Raw genomic sequence first — 17102 nt, forward strand, 5'->3', positions numbered from 1 at the left:
AAAACCTGCTTAGTAGGGTAGTATTTTGCTTGCATACTCATGTCGTGTACCTTTTTTTATTCCTCTGTTATGACGCCAGTTTGGGGCTGGGGGGGGGGGGGGGGTATACGGCGGGATTTGATTTGATATTTGCTGATTGCTTTTTGATGACGCCAGTTTGGGGCTGGGGGGGGGGGGGGTATACGGCGGGATTTGATTTGATATTTGCTGATTGCTTTTTGGCTTGTTGCAGTCAGGGCTGTGCTGTGGTAGAAAATTTATCAAGCACACCGGAGCTTAGTGGTTGCATGGCTTTGTTTCCCACCCCGCATGAGAACATCGTCGCCAATTCGAAGCCACAACGGAATCCCTTGAAAGAACAGGGCGCAAGTTTGGCTGGAAGTCTTAGGAGCACAAAGAAGCAACGCGTATTTAGATCGTTTCCATAACATTACATTTATACTCATAGTGCAGAATATCAGTCATGATCACGTTTAGGTTCATAAATTCAGCATTGAAAAACTAAAATGTCCTAATATTACCAATGCCTTCCGACGTTATGAGTTCGAGCACGCGCGGAAAATATGGACGCGTCTCGAGGCTCAGTTCCTAGGCACCACATGTCCAGCTCCCGGCACACATTGTATTGGCCCGCGCTCCGGGTGCACGAAAGCGAGGACTTCAATCATTCCGTCCAGCTCCGGCACGTGTCCTGGAGGGGACCTCACCATAACCTGTACCGTCCCGCTAGGCAATCAAACATGGCCGCCGAAGTTAGGTAGGTGGTAGATGCCCAGCCGGCGCGCCAGATCTATTGGGTAGCGGCCTCGACGAGAGCCAGCAGGAGGTGCCCAAGTTCTTCGTCTAATTCGACGTCACGGAGGAAGGATAGTGCCTGCGCTTCGGGTGCACGAAAGCGAGGACTTCCATAATTCCGTCGGTCGTGCTGGACATGCAATGACGACGCCAACGAGACAAGCGCTAGCGTATGTCCAGCTCCCGGCACGTGTCCTGCAGGTACCTCACCACAACCTGTACCGTCCCGCTAGGCAATCAAACACGGCCGCCGAAGTTAGGTGGTAGATGCCCAGCAGGCGCGCCAGACCTTTTGGTAGCGGCCTGGACGAGTCCAGCAGGGGGCGCGCAAGTTCTTCCTCGTCTCTGACGCCGCCTGGAAAAGATGTTGCATACGCTGCAGGTGCGTCAAGAGCGAGGCTTTTGGCAATGACCTGCATGATGGATCGGAGCAGGTCTGCGAGGTCCCCCAAGTCATCAAGGACGTAGAGTTCTTCCTCGTCTTCTCTGACGCTGCCTGGAAAAGATGTTGCGGTACGCCCCAGGTGCGTCAGGAGCGAGGCTTTTGGCAATAACCTGCATGATGGGATCGGAGCAGGTCTGCGAGGTCCCCCAAGTCATCAAAGACGTAGAGTTCTTCCTCGTCTTCTCTGACGCTGCCTGGAAAAGATGTTGCGGACGCCCCAGGTGCGTCAGGAGCGAGGCTTTTGGCAATAACCTGCATGATGGATCGGAGCAAGTCTGCGAGGTCCCCCACGCCTTCGAAGACGTAGAGACTGGGTGGCGCATGCGCTCCAGGCGTCTTCATAGAGGCATCTAGGGAGGTAAGGAGGACCGGAACAGCAGCCTGGACGAGGTCTTTGCAGCAGGTCGGCGAGTTCTTCCGCCTCTTCGTGGCAGCGAAGGGCCAGGTGGTAGTGCGTCAAAAAAGTCTTTAGCGAGACTGGGCAATCCAGCGACAGCACGGTGAAGAACCAGCAGCACGAGCTGGTCACCTTGATCATTATGACGACCCGAGCCTTGAGAAACAAGTAGCACCGCGCGCGGGGGTGTGAACGGTGATGGCATTGGGCGCAGCGGTGACTCTAGTCTCGGCCATCTGTTCATGTTGCCCGTCGTGATCTTTATCGTAAGGGAGGGGCATGTCGCATCGGGAAGGTATGGCAACAAGACACTTTTTGAGCGCAAACATCCGGTTGTGTCCGAGGACCTGGACGAACTTCAAACGCTCACCAGTGCGCCGTAGAGAAGAGGACCGCTTCCTGCCTCAGTACGGAGAGCGCACATCTCGCCGAAGTCAGCCAGCCACTCGCTTGCCAGCAACCTCGCATACAGCGCGAAGGACCAGCTCTGGGGCGACGCTGATTGCAGCAGCTCAAGCCGGTAGGGCCGGTGTTGCGCCATCGCAGCAGGGTGCACAACAATAGGGTCCATGGACCAGGACCGCTCCAGGTGTGGACAATTAATCCAAGGCCCGTGAAGCCCACCTGTGCCGCAAGTTGTCGTCGTGTTGCAGGAGACTGGAAATACAGCACGGAGTCGATGTTGTCCTGTGGTACGGTAGCAACGACGTAGGCCTTGGGATTCGGTAGCGTTTCGGAGCGGGAACAGCACGTTCGCTTGGTGGCTTGCGCCGAACGAGAACACGTGTGGCGCGTGGTGCGAGAGAGCAGAACGAGCTCTCTTCGCCTTTCTCTTTGTCCTGCTCTTTGTGAGCAGGTTTTTTTTTAGCCTTTCGTCTCTGTCCCTTCTCTTTTTGTCCCTTCTCTTTTTTTTCTGTCCGCGCAGGGGCTCCCTAACGTTTATTTCTTCGAAGCGTAAGTATAACGATATTCTCGGTCTGGGCAGCTGTGGAGTCGGGGCAGCGCAGCGCAGTGCAGTGCTACTAGCCAAAGACTTCGTACGTAAGATAGTTCATGGTTTGCCTACGCCTTTGTTATCGTTTCGCCACGCTCGCGACTGGCAAGCGCACACGGCCCAATCATGCTATCCGTAGGAGCTATCTTTTCTCGGGTCACTGTGTTTGGGTAGCGTACGGTCACCGGCTTGTCGCACGTGCGCAATTTTGCGCATCTTTGATTAAATTCACGAAACTCCTCCCATATGATTGTGGTTCCTTATATGCCGGCGCCTTTCTCGTCGGCTGACTAGAATGTAATGTTTCTTTGGAGCGCATAGCGCTCCGTGTAAAACAGAAGATGGGCGGAGGGAAACACACGTGACATATGCTCAAGGCGTATCAGTTGCATCCCTCCGTCTCTTTTATGCTTTACACACAGCGCTGAACGTTTCAACCGTGAAGCATCAGGTGGCTGAACGAAAAACGGCTTAAGAGACGAGACAAATGGGGAGCAGAAGAGCCACAGGGCGTGCGCTGTGAATATGTAGAATGAGCACATTCCCTTTGGCCGCCGCGGTGGCTCAGTGGTTATGGTGCTCGGCTGCTGATCCGAAAGACGCGGGTCGGATCCCGGCGGCGTCTGTCGCATTTCGACGGAGGCGAAATGCTGGAGGCCCGTGTGCTGTACGATGTCAGTGCACGTCAAAGAACCCCATGTGGTCGAAATTTCCGGAGCCCTTCACTACAACGTCCCTCATAGCCTGCGTCGCTTTGGCACCTTAAAGCCCATAGACCAAACATTCCCTCAGAATGTCCGATCACGAAATCGCCAGGCTGCTATATACATCGGTTCACCTTCTAGCCACTGTCCTTTTGATGCCTCGTTCGCTGTCATGAATGTCCAGCGTTTGTGCTCCAGCCCATCGTGTGGTGTTTTTTACATTGTGGACGTTTTGCGAGTCTGGCCCAAGTTCGTGATCATCTCTTTTGTTCCTTCAGGTCGCAAATGCGTGTGCATTTGGAAAGCAAGCGGCGCCACGCTCTGCTCAGGCCGAGTAGACCTGACCGCTGCTGTGGCAACAACATGCGCAAAATCCGTGCTAATGAAACTCTGTGCCGTTCCACGCAGAGCCGGGCACCGTGGTGGTGCGTCGCTTCCAGCCCCGTGTGGCCACAGTTGTGCGCGAGAAAGCTGGTGAGCAGTGCGACGAAGGCGGACGCCAGAATGACGCCGCCGCCGAAACGGAGGCCTCGGCCGCCGGCGACCGCCGCCACGGAAAGAGCCACGGAGCACTGGGCGACGCCCGGCCGCTGCCGCCTGTCGACACGCTGGAGGCCTGCGACAAAGCCGCAAACAGGTCGGTGTGCACGCCCACTTGGTCGCGTTGTTCCAGGGCCGGCTACTCTCACCAGCTCTGTCTTACACCGCATGCGGTGTGGCAAAAATCACTTCTCGGCCGCGCGTCTGGGACCGTGGAGAGATTCATTTATAAACTCGGTGACGGGGGTATTGTTAAGGCGGAACCGCATGGCGCGTTTTCCGCGAGCGAAAAACGCGACGGCCGGTGGACGCCCGCGTTGCCGTCAACGCGCGAGCACCCGAGGGGAGCGGCGCCTTCGCGGCGCGTTTTCCGGGTTGCCAGACAACGTAACTCCCAACGACATGAATTGTCCCTGCTACCGCATATGTATTATGCCCTTAAACTTACACAACACTGAAATAGAAATAATCTAAGTGTAATTACACAACGACATTTTTTTCCGAAGTATATTTATCAAGCTTAATTTCAAGCAGGAAGAGTGTGTGCGAAACTGCGACTATGTACTTTCTGCATGCCAAGAGGCCGCTGCTTGTTTACAACTCGACGTAGAAAATGGAGTGTCGGGCGCTTACTACAGAGCAGAAGAGGCGGTCGCGTATATCCCACAGGACGCGGCGCCTCTCCACTTCCGGGATAAGGGCCTCGTTGAAGACTGCTTTCTCCATTTTCGATGAACACGATGCGCGCACGAAACAGTAGCACGTGTTTTTCACGTGCGCGCCGGTTCTGCAGAGCGAAAAAAAAATGCGCCGAAGAGGTTCCGTCGAGATGCGCAGAGAGTAGGGCCATCTAGTGGCAAAACCAAAAACCAAAAATGCCACGTGACCAAATACCACGTGACTTACTTGAAATCTGATTGGCGGCGCGCGAGGCGTTTTTTTCTCCTCCGAGTAGGAGCACGCGGCGGCGCGATTTCGTGACGGATCATACTGGGCACGCGTCAAAATGACGCGCGCGTCCCACCATCCGCGCGTCAATCGCGCCTGAAATCGCGCCATGCGGTTCCGCCTTTACAGATTAATACGCGGCCGCAGCAGTTTTGCTGTTTTGTACTGTAAAATAAGGTTCCGAAATGTGTGGGTCCGTGGCTTTGTCAAGCTAGCAATAAACAGTTTTTACTCCGCGCCCCTGCCATCATGTAAGTACAGGGTGCGTCAAACGTTTACAGGCCACGGGGTCTGCCTTCGAGCCCTGTACTGGGGCAATTACAAAACCCTCAAACTTCTGTATCTCGGTAGGAGGGAGGAAAAGTATCATTTTCACCTCAGAGAACCTTAGTAGCCTCATAAGCGTCTTCTAAGTGCCAAAATAAACTGTTGAAAAGCAGCACACCCTGCGGCCTGGTGAACTTTCGACGCACATTGTACGATATGATGGCTGATGAAAGATTATTACCACCAATTTAATAAAGTGGCTGAATATTAGTTTTAAAAAAATGTCGCCAAGTTCCCAATGAAATCGTGTGCCTGTTCGAAACAAGCGACTACTCCTTCACGAACACGTTTTCTAAGCTCGTGCATTTAGCTTGGCAGCAAAACGATCGAAATCTAAGATAACTATAGTAGGTATTCATTTTCCAGGAAGCAGCTAAGCTGACAATAAGAAGGAGCCTTCTTTGCCTTTTGTTTTTTATCCACTCATGTGGTCTCCTGAAAAATGACCTTGGCCATGCAATAGGCATATATCCAGGGGAGGGGGAGGGCGAGGGGGCCCGGGCCCCTCTCCCGAAATCGAGCTCAACCCCTCACCGACCAGCCCTCCTAGAAATTTCCCGTTAACCATGCAACCCCCCCCCCTTCCAGGGTACAATAAATTCCCTTGGGCTCCTCCCGAAAAAAAATTTCTGGCTACTTGCCTGCTTTGCAAGTAGGCCAGCTTTCCTGACTGTTCAAACCTGAACGAAAATTTCATGTCTTATATTGTGTATGTTGCCGAATCTCGATGTTTGCAAGCGGGGTATAAAACTACGCTGTTTTCTTCGCCAACGTGGTTCATTTTATTCCCTCACCTTTTTTCCCCCTAATACTCCAGATTGCGGGACCTGTCGACGCACCTCCAGCACGGCGACGTCCCTTTAGACATGCTTCAAAAAACACTTCAATACGCAGCCTGCGTCCTTGAAGCTGTTTGTCAAGATGAAACAAGGTGAGAATAGGGCGTGCCCGGACTAGCGGTTCTCACGAGTTTTGGGTGTTATTACATGTTTCATTTCTATTACTCCTTGTTTTTGTTTTTCCGCGTGCGTGCGTCCTTGATACCGATAGAAAACAAGGCTTTGTTTTGTTCATTTTCAATGCGCTCTTTTAATAGAGCGTGAAGAGGCGGTTGTTTACAATTTTAATAAAGTGCAATAAGCGTTCTGCCATTGTGCTTGATAACTGGCTGAAACGCCTTTTTTGTCGCTAACCAGTTGTGCTTGGTGTAAGTTACGTGACTTAACATGCTTGGCGCATGGCAACTGCGGCGCCAGTAATGCTTTTCGGGCCTTGCATATTTGTTTGTGACCAGGCTTCACCTGCACAGCAATTTTTGTTTCCTACTCTCCGTTTTCCTTCTGTTTGTTGCATTGTTTTGTTGTCTCATTTTGCGTGCGCGTGCCCACTCTCTCTCGGTCTCTGACTTCCGTAGTTTCTTCTCTGCTGCTGCTGCTCTTGGGGATGGGACTGAGGTGCATGGGTGGCCGGTTCTCTTCTATCCTGTCTTCTTTCTTCTCCTCTCTATCTCTGCTATGTGTTTCGCTCCCCAGGAAACTGACGCCGATTCCACCCCAGCCACCACCTTCGCTTCTCGAAACGCCGTTACCACCATCCGGGGTGGCGACGTCTATGTCAGTGTGTCCCAACGAGAAGAGAATTCCTGCCACCGATGTTCTCCCGGCAGACAGCGTCCCGCGGCAACCGGGGGTTGAACAGCGGCGAAGGGCCCTCATAAACGCCAACTCAAAGTTCAACAGGTTAAACTTGACATGCAACCGCATATCCCCGCCCCACTCCTCTCCTCATCCTCCTCCTCCTAGTACCACCACCGCCCGCCTAAAGCGGAACGTGCTGGCCCCCCATGGCAGCCCAACCCGTTCTCGTCTCGCTCGTGGCACCGGCCAAAGTAGTCCATCACAAGTCGAGGGACAAACTTTCTGCCACGTTAGCCGACATATCCGGTTAGAGGTACAGATTCGCCCGATTTCGTCGCCAGTCCACGGTCACTTGATGCCGCAGGAATTACGAAAATTCAAAGACACGGCAAGTGTGCCGCCAGCAAACGATTCGCCTCAAACTTCTCTAGCCTCCGCGTCGCACCCCCTTCGGGGCGCAGCATACTTTGCCACTTCTTTCGCCGCTGCCACGAGTGACGTACTAAACCGCTGTACTAAACATTTACTAAATGCGACATTCGAGATATTATGGTGTGTCGAAAAGAGTACGGACTCCTGTTTTCAAGCCCCTCGCCTCTTATCCATTGAGGTTACGTCCGTACTTAATTTATTATTCGTCAACTTTCGCTTCATATATCTGTCATGTACCGGATCCACTCAATGAGATGCGCTTCTCTGACGTTTTAATTTGCGTGATGATACAATTGGTCTCCTTCTCTGGCTGCTTTGAATAAAACTATTCATGTCTTTGGCACAGTTAACAGGCTGAATTCGTTCCAGGTACGCAGCGAAGGAATATGAACTTACAGTCCGAAGCAAGCCTAATGTTAACGAAAAATATTTTCCGCAATTACCTTAAAGCAAAATAATGCTAGCACACTCGCGACTTTCTTCCCTTACGACTCATGCACACACCATGATCTCTCGAGCATTAACTCAGTTAAAGAAAAATGTTAAAAGTGTGTGTTTAACTGCCACGTTAAGAAAAACTGGCTGCTTTGTGTTGCTTACATTTTGTACTAAGTTGCCTACAGTGCGCCTTGTGCAAGGCTGTTTTTTTTCTGTGCGTTCTCTTTTTTTCTCACGGTTATATGTTGTCAGTCTTAGCTGCCATTGCAGCGACTGTTTTGTGCTCCGTGCTGACCGTAACCCAAACCAAGAGGCATCAAACTAGGCCAATTGGAATGTTAAATTAGGGCCAGTTTGTGGCCAGTGCGCTTAATGAAAAAGTGAAGATGCTGCTAATTGGTTTGGGCGCCGCATTAAGAGATGCCTGCCAGCATGTGACAGGTCTTGTCATTCGACTATGCTTGTATAACGTGCTTGCGTGCATGGCTGTCACGTCTGCTTGCTCGTTGTGAACGTCCTTGCGCATTTGTTTTGCCTCACTTGAGATCGATACCACTCTTTTAAGTTTTAGCGTTGTGGCAACAGCTTTCTTCACATACTGCTTCCCGCATTCGGATTAACAATGGTCACGGACGAGAAAGAAAGCATGAGCTATTGCTCGAACGCACCCGTTAGCCACATAATGGTAGCACACCCGGACTGTGGCCACAGGAGCCATTTTAAGAATGAGAACATTTTGCACCTCTGCCGCCGTCTCTGCACGCCCGTAGCGTCGCCTGCAACCTGGGCTGGTATAATGTGAGGACAGTATACAAGGATATAGTCTTTATCATGTAAATACTATACTCCTTCTATTCTATTCCATCCTGATCATCTGCCAAGCGCGGACTGGCTGATCCGGACGACGGCGGGCGCGTGGCGTCAGCCAAAGAAGGGCGAAAATTATAAAATGAAATATGCTTGGAATGGTATCACCGTAGTATCCCGGCCCTGGAATTTCAAAGTTGGATGTCCTTACCAAAATCGTTTCTTTTCACCGCATCCTCCCCACTGATAAGGTTTGCACCCGTGCCTGTTTCATGCAGGCCGATTCGTTTAGTTATGAGATCATTCGAAAACGTCGCTTTACTGCTGCTGAGGCCGAACTGTCAAAAAATTGGGTACGAAAAAACGGTTGCAGATTGGTAGACGCCCATGTATACAATGGGCGCCGTGAAAACGAGACGTTAGCCTGGGCGCCGGTCGATGAAAAAAAACGCCTTTTTTTGATGACTCAGCTCTGGCTTTGCCATTCAAAAATTGCATCCAAATCTAGCTGTCGTAAGTTGTCAAACGCAGAAGCCTGATTGTGCTACGCTTTTGTAGTGGCCGCCACAACCCATAACAAAATGCCATGGTAAAGTCTAACGCAACGCAAGTTTCCAAATAAAAATAAATGAATATGCTTCGTGAGCTTGAAAGAGTGGTCTGCTTGCTGTACATGCTGTACCAGAGAATCTTTTCGTTATTAGGTACGTGTTCGTAGATGAATTAGCAGGGAGTAAAATCAAGTGCCTAGCTGCGAGCCAGGTCCACAATCTTACCCAAGTATTTTCTCACAAATGTACTAGAAAACCAGATGCTATTTTTTGTGTGTGTGAATTACAAACGATAAGTTTGGTATCAAGCTGTAGTGCGCACTCATATCAAGTTTTAGACCTTTCTTTTTTTCAGCAGATATACAGATTTCCGACAACGCGCGTGTTCAAGTATCAGCTATGCCGCTGTTCTAATCCCCAAAACTTCTTTCCTTGTCTTTTATTTTTATGTCACTGTGATTGCTAAGCTGCCTAGATTGTCTGGAAAATTGTTTTATGAAAACTGTGCCCTTTCTACTTCCTTTCTGGCATGTGCGAAGAGTTCAGCATGAATCTGCTGATCTCCCAGCGCTGCACTGGTAATCATGTTCTCGTCTTACCACTGCCTCTTAATCCTATTCAAGAGGCAGCCTGGCGCTCGCTGCCGACGTCTCCCTAATTAGGACTATGCATGTGCTTGGCGACAGAGGGTAACGAAAAGATTCTCTAAGCATGCTTAAAACTCTGCTGCGCTGAACCAGCCATAGCTGCTTTATTGTTCGCGAACCCCATTGAAGCTTTTAATGTTTGCCTAAATTAAAACTGTTTCTAACAAAAAATGGATTTGTCACATGCCAAAAAGCGATAATCAGTTACACAGTTCGTTGCGACGCAATAAAACTTACATGTGTAAATCGCCGTTACGCCTATTGCCTATTACTTTCAGACCAAAACTAACACACTACTGTAAACCCACGCTAGGTAATCGGTGGCTAAAATGTAAAACTGTAAACGATACTTTTTATTTCAACAAGACGTACTTCGTCTTAGTAAACGAGAAACTTCAGTGACTTGTCGCTATGTCTCAGTTTTTCTTCCACATTACACTACAGCCCGTCACTGAGCCACAGCGGTCTTGTTTGTGTAGCTTATAATATGAATGCACAATTTTCTGGTTGTGTGATGGTTTCGCTGTCATTATACATGTAGCAAGGGATCTGATAGCGCCTAGGCATTTGTACCACAAACGTACGCAGCTAGCCAGTTGTTCGAACGAGAGCGAAAGAAATTCTATGAATGCGGTTTGTTTTGCCACTAGTATTTTCCGAGCTACTCTGCTGCGAGCGCATGCTTGGTTTGGTTTGGTTTACGGGGGTTTAACGTCCCAGAGCGACTGAGGCTATGAGGGACGCCGTAGTGAAGGTCTCCGGAAATTTCGACCACCTGGGGTTCTTTAACGTGCACTGACATCGCACAGTACACGGGCCTCTAGAATTTCGCCTCCATCGGAATTCGACAGCCGTGGCCGGTACTGAACCCGCGTCTTTCGGGTCAGCAGCCGAGCACCATAACCACTAGGCCACCGTGGCGGATGCGAGCGCATGTGATAACATAACGCGTTGAAGGCGCTTCGAGGCACCAACCTGATTCACTAATATGGCCAAGAAAAGCAGATATGTTGATGATCAGATAGCATACGTGGTCTGCGAAACTGAAAATTGTGACCCATGTGCGAGCACACACACAAAACAAAAGTAATCATGTGGCAAATCCATTTTAAACAGGTTTAACCGATCCCTTGCCGCTCATTTTTCAATCGAGCGAAAAAGCAAGAAAAAAAAAGGCAGGTGTGGCACCGCGATTTCTGTATTCCTGTTCCAATTGTAGATGTTTTGTTTTTATTCCTGCTGTGGACTGGGTCCAATCTGCTGCGGAACACGTGATGACTGTCGACGTGGCATCGATCAGTGTCTTCTCTTTCTATTCCTCACTTTGACTTCTTATCTCGACCCCCCTTCGGTTCATTCCCACTGGGCTTTTGCACTTTGGACCTGCCCGCACTGGGTTTGTTCCCACCATTATTCCAGCAATCGCATGCGATGTGCACACGAGCCCGTTTCCGCGAGGCTGCGTAACGTGTGCAGAGGACGACGATCCACTTGTAGTTGATTTTCTCCTGATAATAAAGGCAGCGTCAAAGCGAATATATTGTGCACATCAGCCGACTGCTATTTCGAGTTTCAAAGGGAGCCGTGTGTATTTTCTTTTTAATGCGAAAGGCACTAAAAGCCTGATCGGGGGAAAAAAATGTCGGCGGCAATAAAATTCGGCCATTGGCTGGAGGGAAGTGGCGTCACTATACCGGACGTGACTTCACTTCCGGTAGAGGTATCAACAGCTTCTAATGCTATCGCGTTGCCTACACAAAAGGTAGTTAGGTGTCCCAGTCATTTTTTTTTTTTGTCGCAGGCGTATTGTGCCATGCAGAGAACCTCCTCATGCACGTCTGCTTGCCTTTCAGTCTAAGCTAGCCCCATTAGGTTTCCGTTGCATTGCTCAAACTTGTGCGCTAAAATCCACTGTTTAACAGAGTACATTTCGCACGTCCTAATATAAAACTGAAGCGCTTCGCGCGCCCCACTATAGAGTACAAGCTATCGACGAAGCCGTCTAGCCTAGCTGATTTCATCATAATGCCAACACAGTAAATTAGATTAAAATAAAATACAAATTTCGACATCTTTAAACGCACTGGGGCTTCAATCCCGGCCTCAGCATTCTGATCTGAAGATCATAAAAACTCGCCAAAGAAAGCGAGAAGAAAATAAAAGCAGTAGCGTTTCGGCACCCGTTTTTACCTTTCGCTTTCTTACCGACCCGGCTCCTTTGGCGAGTCTACAGAGTGGTCCACTCTGAGGGTGAACACACTAGTGTGTCTACGCGCTCTTCAGAGCGCCAGTGATTTCGACGCGGCCGCGCATCGAAGGTAAGTGCCGCAGGCGCAGAAGGACCTGGAAGTGGCGCTTGGCGTCGTCTGCCACTTCGCTTTTGAAGCGCGGCCGCGACGGACGCACTGGCGCTCCGAAGGGCGCGGCCATGCATGCACTCGCGTGTTCACTTTAGAGTGGACTACCCTGTACTTTTCCCCGAGCGCTGTGATATTCCCTCTCTGTATGGGCTGCCGTCGAACCCTGGATTACATTCTGACCAGGTTTTGTGTGCTGTATACAAACGGCATATACAAAAGTTGATGCGCTGCATTTTAACGAAACTTGGGGTGTTACAGTAACGCGAACCGTAATAGCGCCGATATATTTGGTATATATGGCAAAGCTCCGCACTGAACTTAGAAAAGGCAGTTTAGACAAAGACACCGTGCCGTGCAAAACAAAATCAAAATACGAAGTGGCGCGCGGTTTTTGGTGCGTTCTGTGCAACCCTGTATCGAGCTAGCGTTAATTCGAATATTTTGCTTAGCTGCTAAGGAAAGCACCAAGCCTTCTAACAACGTCCTTCTGTACCTAGCCCTGCCTTGAGTCGTTTCCTCCAAAAGACAAAAAAAAATAGGGGGGACTCTCTCTTGTACCTTTAAAAATGCGTGGTGTCTATGACTGCCAAGTGTCGAAAGAATTTTCAAGAATGCGATGGTGAATTCAATGCTGGAATAACGGCGTGGAATGTTGTGCCTGCTGCACGTGTCTCGCCTCTCAACGACACCACTCCCTCCCCCACCACTGGCCGGTGTGGCCTCGGAGTCTTTCCTTGCACACAGTGTCGCCAACCCTTGCACGCTGCTGTCATGTCTCGTCCTTCAGCTCTCTTGGAATCAATCTGCGGCCATTGGGCCTCCCTCTGGGGCACAACCGAGCGCACTTAAGATTGTCGGCGCCCAGTTTCGCACGGAAGCTCGTGTTATGTAGCATTCGTGTGAGATGCTTTTTGAACATCGAAGTGTGTTCCTATTTGTTACTTTGCTTTTCATTGTTTTTTTAATTACTGTCATTCAAACTTCCGATGTGGCACCTAGCACCTTCCTTTACCCCCGTTTACTGTGCATGCATGGTCTGCATCACGTAGTTTAGGCGAAGAGTGCCCGTTTATGTTTAGAGTAGTCACCGCACTATTCAGGCAAGCACTCTTCTATTTCTAAGACAGTTTTTAAACTTCGACCATTTTTAACTTTAGGAGGAAGGGCTTGCTCAGAGCTAACGAGTTGCCATATGAAGCAGCCATCGGAAACGTGTTTTCTACGAAAGTCAGATAAAAAATGAAAGTATGGCGTCCTCTGTGCATGCTCATTGCCTCGGCTGTGCTGTCTGTAAGCTGTAGAGATTATTCTGCCAGATCAGCGACAGGAAGCTTTTGTACAAAATTCGTGTGCTTGCCTTGTTTAGCTTCATAGAAGTGCCTTGTTTCCTCTCGTTGTGCCTAGTGCGTTATGTTGATGATTTTTTTTCCCCCGACCCCTGCCTTACCCTTATGTTCAACAGCTGTTGCCTGTTGCTTGCAAGACGAAAGCTTACACTGCCTTGTTTCTTTTCGTCGCTACAGCGGATCGTTTTCCAAAGGTGCTCAGTCATTTTTTCGGTACGCATATACTATTTATCAAATTTCTAAATGTTGTACTTCTTATGTAGCCTGAACCATTCACGTAGTTCCATTATTCTCTCTTGTTCGCGGTGCTTATGATGACAGTTACAAGTGAACGGAACAGTATTATCGCGGATGTTTTCTCGCTGTGTGTATATGCTTCCGTGTTCAGTCGTCACTTGCGCACATCGTTCATCCATGTTCATCATTAATTGTTTGCTTCTTAACTCGCTTCGAGAAGGGAGAGTATGTTCGCCGCACGGTTTTCACTTGTGTTTCTGGCGGCTTCTCATATTTATGAGTCGACGCTGCAGCAAACAGGTGGGCTTGGAGCGAGCTCGAGGTAAAAAATGAAGCGTGAACGTATCAAAACTTTTAAACAAAATATCCGACTCGAACACTTTGCCAAAACTTGCACTAAACCGAAAAATACAAGAAATAACCCTACCTAAATACTCGCTCTGCAGTGAGCTATGTGCACATTGCAGACTGCATAAGTCCTTTCGAATTGTTAGGTACGAGCTATCTGACTGTACTGATGCAGAGCTGCCGGTCATGTTAAGCTGTCCTCTATTCGCGTTCGTGCTGATGAGTTCTTTCCACTTAAAAGTGTTCTCTAAAAACGTCGTCCACGCAAGAACGAAGCGTAATCAAAACTAGTGACTACCGCCGCTGTAATTTTATTCGCGGCTGAATGGTCCTGGTGAAAGCACGAAAAGTACACGCAGTGAAAAGTACACGGAGGTACCGCGTTCCTCACGCGGAAAACGTCGCTTGACGTACATGTACGTACGCCATCGCGCTCAGTATACGACTTGCAACTCGGGAGCTGTGACCGGAGCGAACTCCAAGGTAAGTTGGTGGCGCTATCGCGCAACGTGCTCGAGAGCAAAGAGGTGAGAGTTTCGCTATTCCAAAGATGTAATTGTTCCCTGAGCGGTACAAAGGTACGCTGCGAGCTATATGGTGCTTATCCTTGGCGCACCTTTTCTCACAAACCGCCGCCTTTTCCTGTAATGAGTTGACACCGCTGCCTTTATTGGGAAGGAAATTAAAGAAAAGATAATGATTTATAAAGAACACAGGACTGCGGTGGGTAGTCCAACGACGTTGCCGACACGAAACCACGCTCATCGGCGCGTCACTGCCCCATCACTTCTGCGGGAAGGTGGCTGCGATTCCGAATGGGAAAAGCTAGAAGCGGCGGAAAGCAAGCGCCTTTGGAATAACGGAGCGCTCAGCTTTTGTTCCTCGGGCGTCTCGTGTGTCGGCGCCTCCAGCCTTCCATGGAGGTCGCTCTGACCACCGTTTGCGCGTTGCCTTGATCGTTGCATTAGTAAAAAAAAAAAAAAAATCCCTACAGTCTGCAGTGTTAACGGTAGACTGCAGCAGTTAGCCAAGAACATATGGTGTTGTTAGCTGTGTTAGGCATACTGCTTAATGAGCACGATAATATTGGTCAGCCGTTGCGTTCCCTGTTAACGAATGTTACGAATTATTGGTACCCGTGCTCCCAAATAAACTTACGACCATTAAGAGGATTTCGAACTGGGCTAGTTGGTTATAAGCGTGGTCTGTCATTACTGGGCTTTTGGGAACACTTTCGTGTTGTTTCCCTCTTGTGTTTAAGTGTTCTCAAAAACACAATAATGAAAGACCGTAATCTTACGACCGCACGCACGTGGCGTCCATTGATGACCTGTCCGTCTCGGTCGCGTTGATCGATGTGCGCGTCGAAGCTGGAACGCAGAAAGCCTCGGTGTCGTCGATGCAGGCTCGCTCTCTCGCGAGTGTGCATCGGCGTACCGCTGTTGCAAACTTCGCCCCGCTTACGACCGCCGTCGAAGGCTGTGTGTCAGTGAGCAACGCGACTAAGCTGCGACGAGTAACCCATGTCCGCACTAAATTGACTCTCGTGCCCATTGCGCGATTCTGCTGACACCGCTATGCAGAAAAAACACGGGTTGAAAGCACGCGAACGCTCGTAACGCCCACGATCGCAACTCTGCTGTTCGACAAAAGCAGCGATCTTAGTAACAGGCATTAACGAACGACTTTGACGCGATAGCGAATTCGAGACTTTCAGGCTGATCTCGTTCTATACGTGGCGCTTTCGCCATAGCCGTGAGGATTCAAGGTTTCCTTTTTATTTTTGTTTTCTGTAATTCGCCTTTAGACCGAGCGACCCGTGCTGCCGGGTTGCGATTGGAGCCGTGGCTGTCGGACGTGCGGCACGCTGCCGCGTACGATGGTGGTCAGAAGATGCCGTTTGAGCGGATGTCCCATGATTTAGTTTCCCTACGCCCATGAAAGCGTCCTTTTTGTTGGCGCGACAAATAATCGGAAAAGGCGAGGCCGCTACCTGTTCCATATATACCATTGTGAGGACGAGGTTCGGAGCGACGTGGCAGGCGTGAACGCGCATAGACATAGCCTTTTTTCCATGGACGCCCGACTCGCTCACCATGTACCAAGCTGTGTCTGGCCCCACTACAAGAGGTCTTATTCATTAAACCTTGCCTACGTTAACATTATTTTTCTGTCCACGAGAAATACAGGCATACTTCTCAAGTGCTGCACGGTGCTTTAACATGGCGCACATTTGCTATGGCATGCTTAGGACACCCGCCACCGCGCGTTTCGCTTGCGTCTCATTCGCCGCGCGCTTCTTCGTACGGACGAAGAATTAACTTTTGTTTTTGCACGGGAGTTTAGCCTTGAGGCTCGGTCGGCCTCGGCTGTGGTCCACGTAATCGTCTTGCTGCTGCTCAGTGTGCGCGCGCAGCGTGTGTGAGAATTGCTTGGCGACCTGCAGGAAGATGCTGGACGAGGAGGATGACCTGTCAGAAGTGCAACCGGATGCGGTGCCCAATGAAGTGCGAGAATGGTTGGCGTCCACCTTCACGCGTCAAGCGGCAACGCAGAGGAAGCGGTCGGAGGACAAGCCACGGTTTCGTTCTGTGGCCAACGCAATCCGGGCAGGCATTATGGTTGAAAAGTGAGCACCTCTTTTATCAAACTTTTCCCACTGTCGTGAAGGTATCTTTCTCTTCGTGCCCATGCCGTACGGTACCTCTTGTCAGGCGTGCGTGAGTTTTGGGCCTATAGTTTACATGATGGTCGGCTAAGTCGAGCTCACGCCTGTTTCTCTTTAGCGCAGCGTAAACTCAGTGAACTTTCTATTCTCTTTTGCGTTTCCTGCTTGCTGACGAGTTTCCTTTAAACTCTGCTGCGTTTGCCAAATGTGAAAAAAAGGAGAGACCGAATTAGCGCTAACAATTAACAACACTGTCACCGCACCTGTTATCATTAATCTGCAGTTTAAGTCACCTGTCTCAATTTCAGCAGCATGAAAATTTCAGTTGCAACTATTGCAAAAGCTTGCAGTTGTCATGGCAACCAAGACCCGTTTAACTGCGTCAACTGCTCGCAAAACAGCGTGCGTTTTTGCAAAGTTCCGGTCATAATGCAGGTGTTGCAATGCGTTTATCCTCATGTTACGCGATCGTCAGAGTGAA

General features: G+C 49.9%; 1 protein-coding gene across 11 annotated transcripts in view; it reads left to right on the forward strand.

Moving 5' to 3' along the window:
• The window catches only part of LOC144113214 (dual specificity calcium/calmodulin-dependent 3',5'-cyclic nucleotide phosphodiesterase 1A-like), a 533169-nt gene that overhangs the window by 492255 nt on the left and 23812 nt on the right, over positions 1 to 17102 (forward strand). For 6 of the 11 annotated variants that reach the window (XM_077646184.1, XM_077646185.1, XM_077646182.1 and 3 more), the window contains 5 exons: positions 3744 to 3972; positions 5968 to 6081; positions 6683 to 6889; positions 13546 to 13581; positions 16400 to 16582. In XM_077646184.1, coding sequence (XP_077502310.1) covers positions 3744 to 3972; positions 5968 to 6081; positions 6683 to 6889; positions 13546 to 13581; positions 16400 to 16582 — 769 coding nt within the window. The remainder of the gene's footprint in view (positions 1 to 3743; positions 3973 to 5967; positions 6082 to 6682; positions 6890 to 13545; positions 13582 to 16399; positions 16583 to 17102) is intronic. The other 5 variants (XM_077646189.1, XM_077646186.1, XM_077646188.1 and 2 more) reach the window with 2 other exon arrangements.

This window comes from Amblyomma americanum, chromosome 1, assembly GCF_052857255.1.
Source record: "Amblyomma americanum isolate KBUSLIRL-KWMA chromosome 1, ASM5285725v1, whole genome shotgun sequence".
Lineage (NCBI taxonomy): Eukaryota > Metazoa > Arthropoda > Arachnida > Ixodida > Ixodidae > Amblyomma > Amblyomma americanum.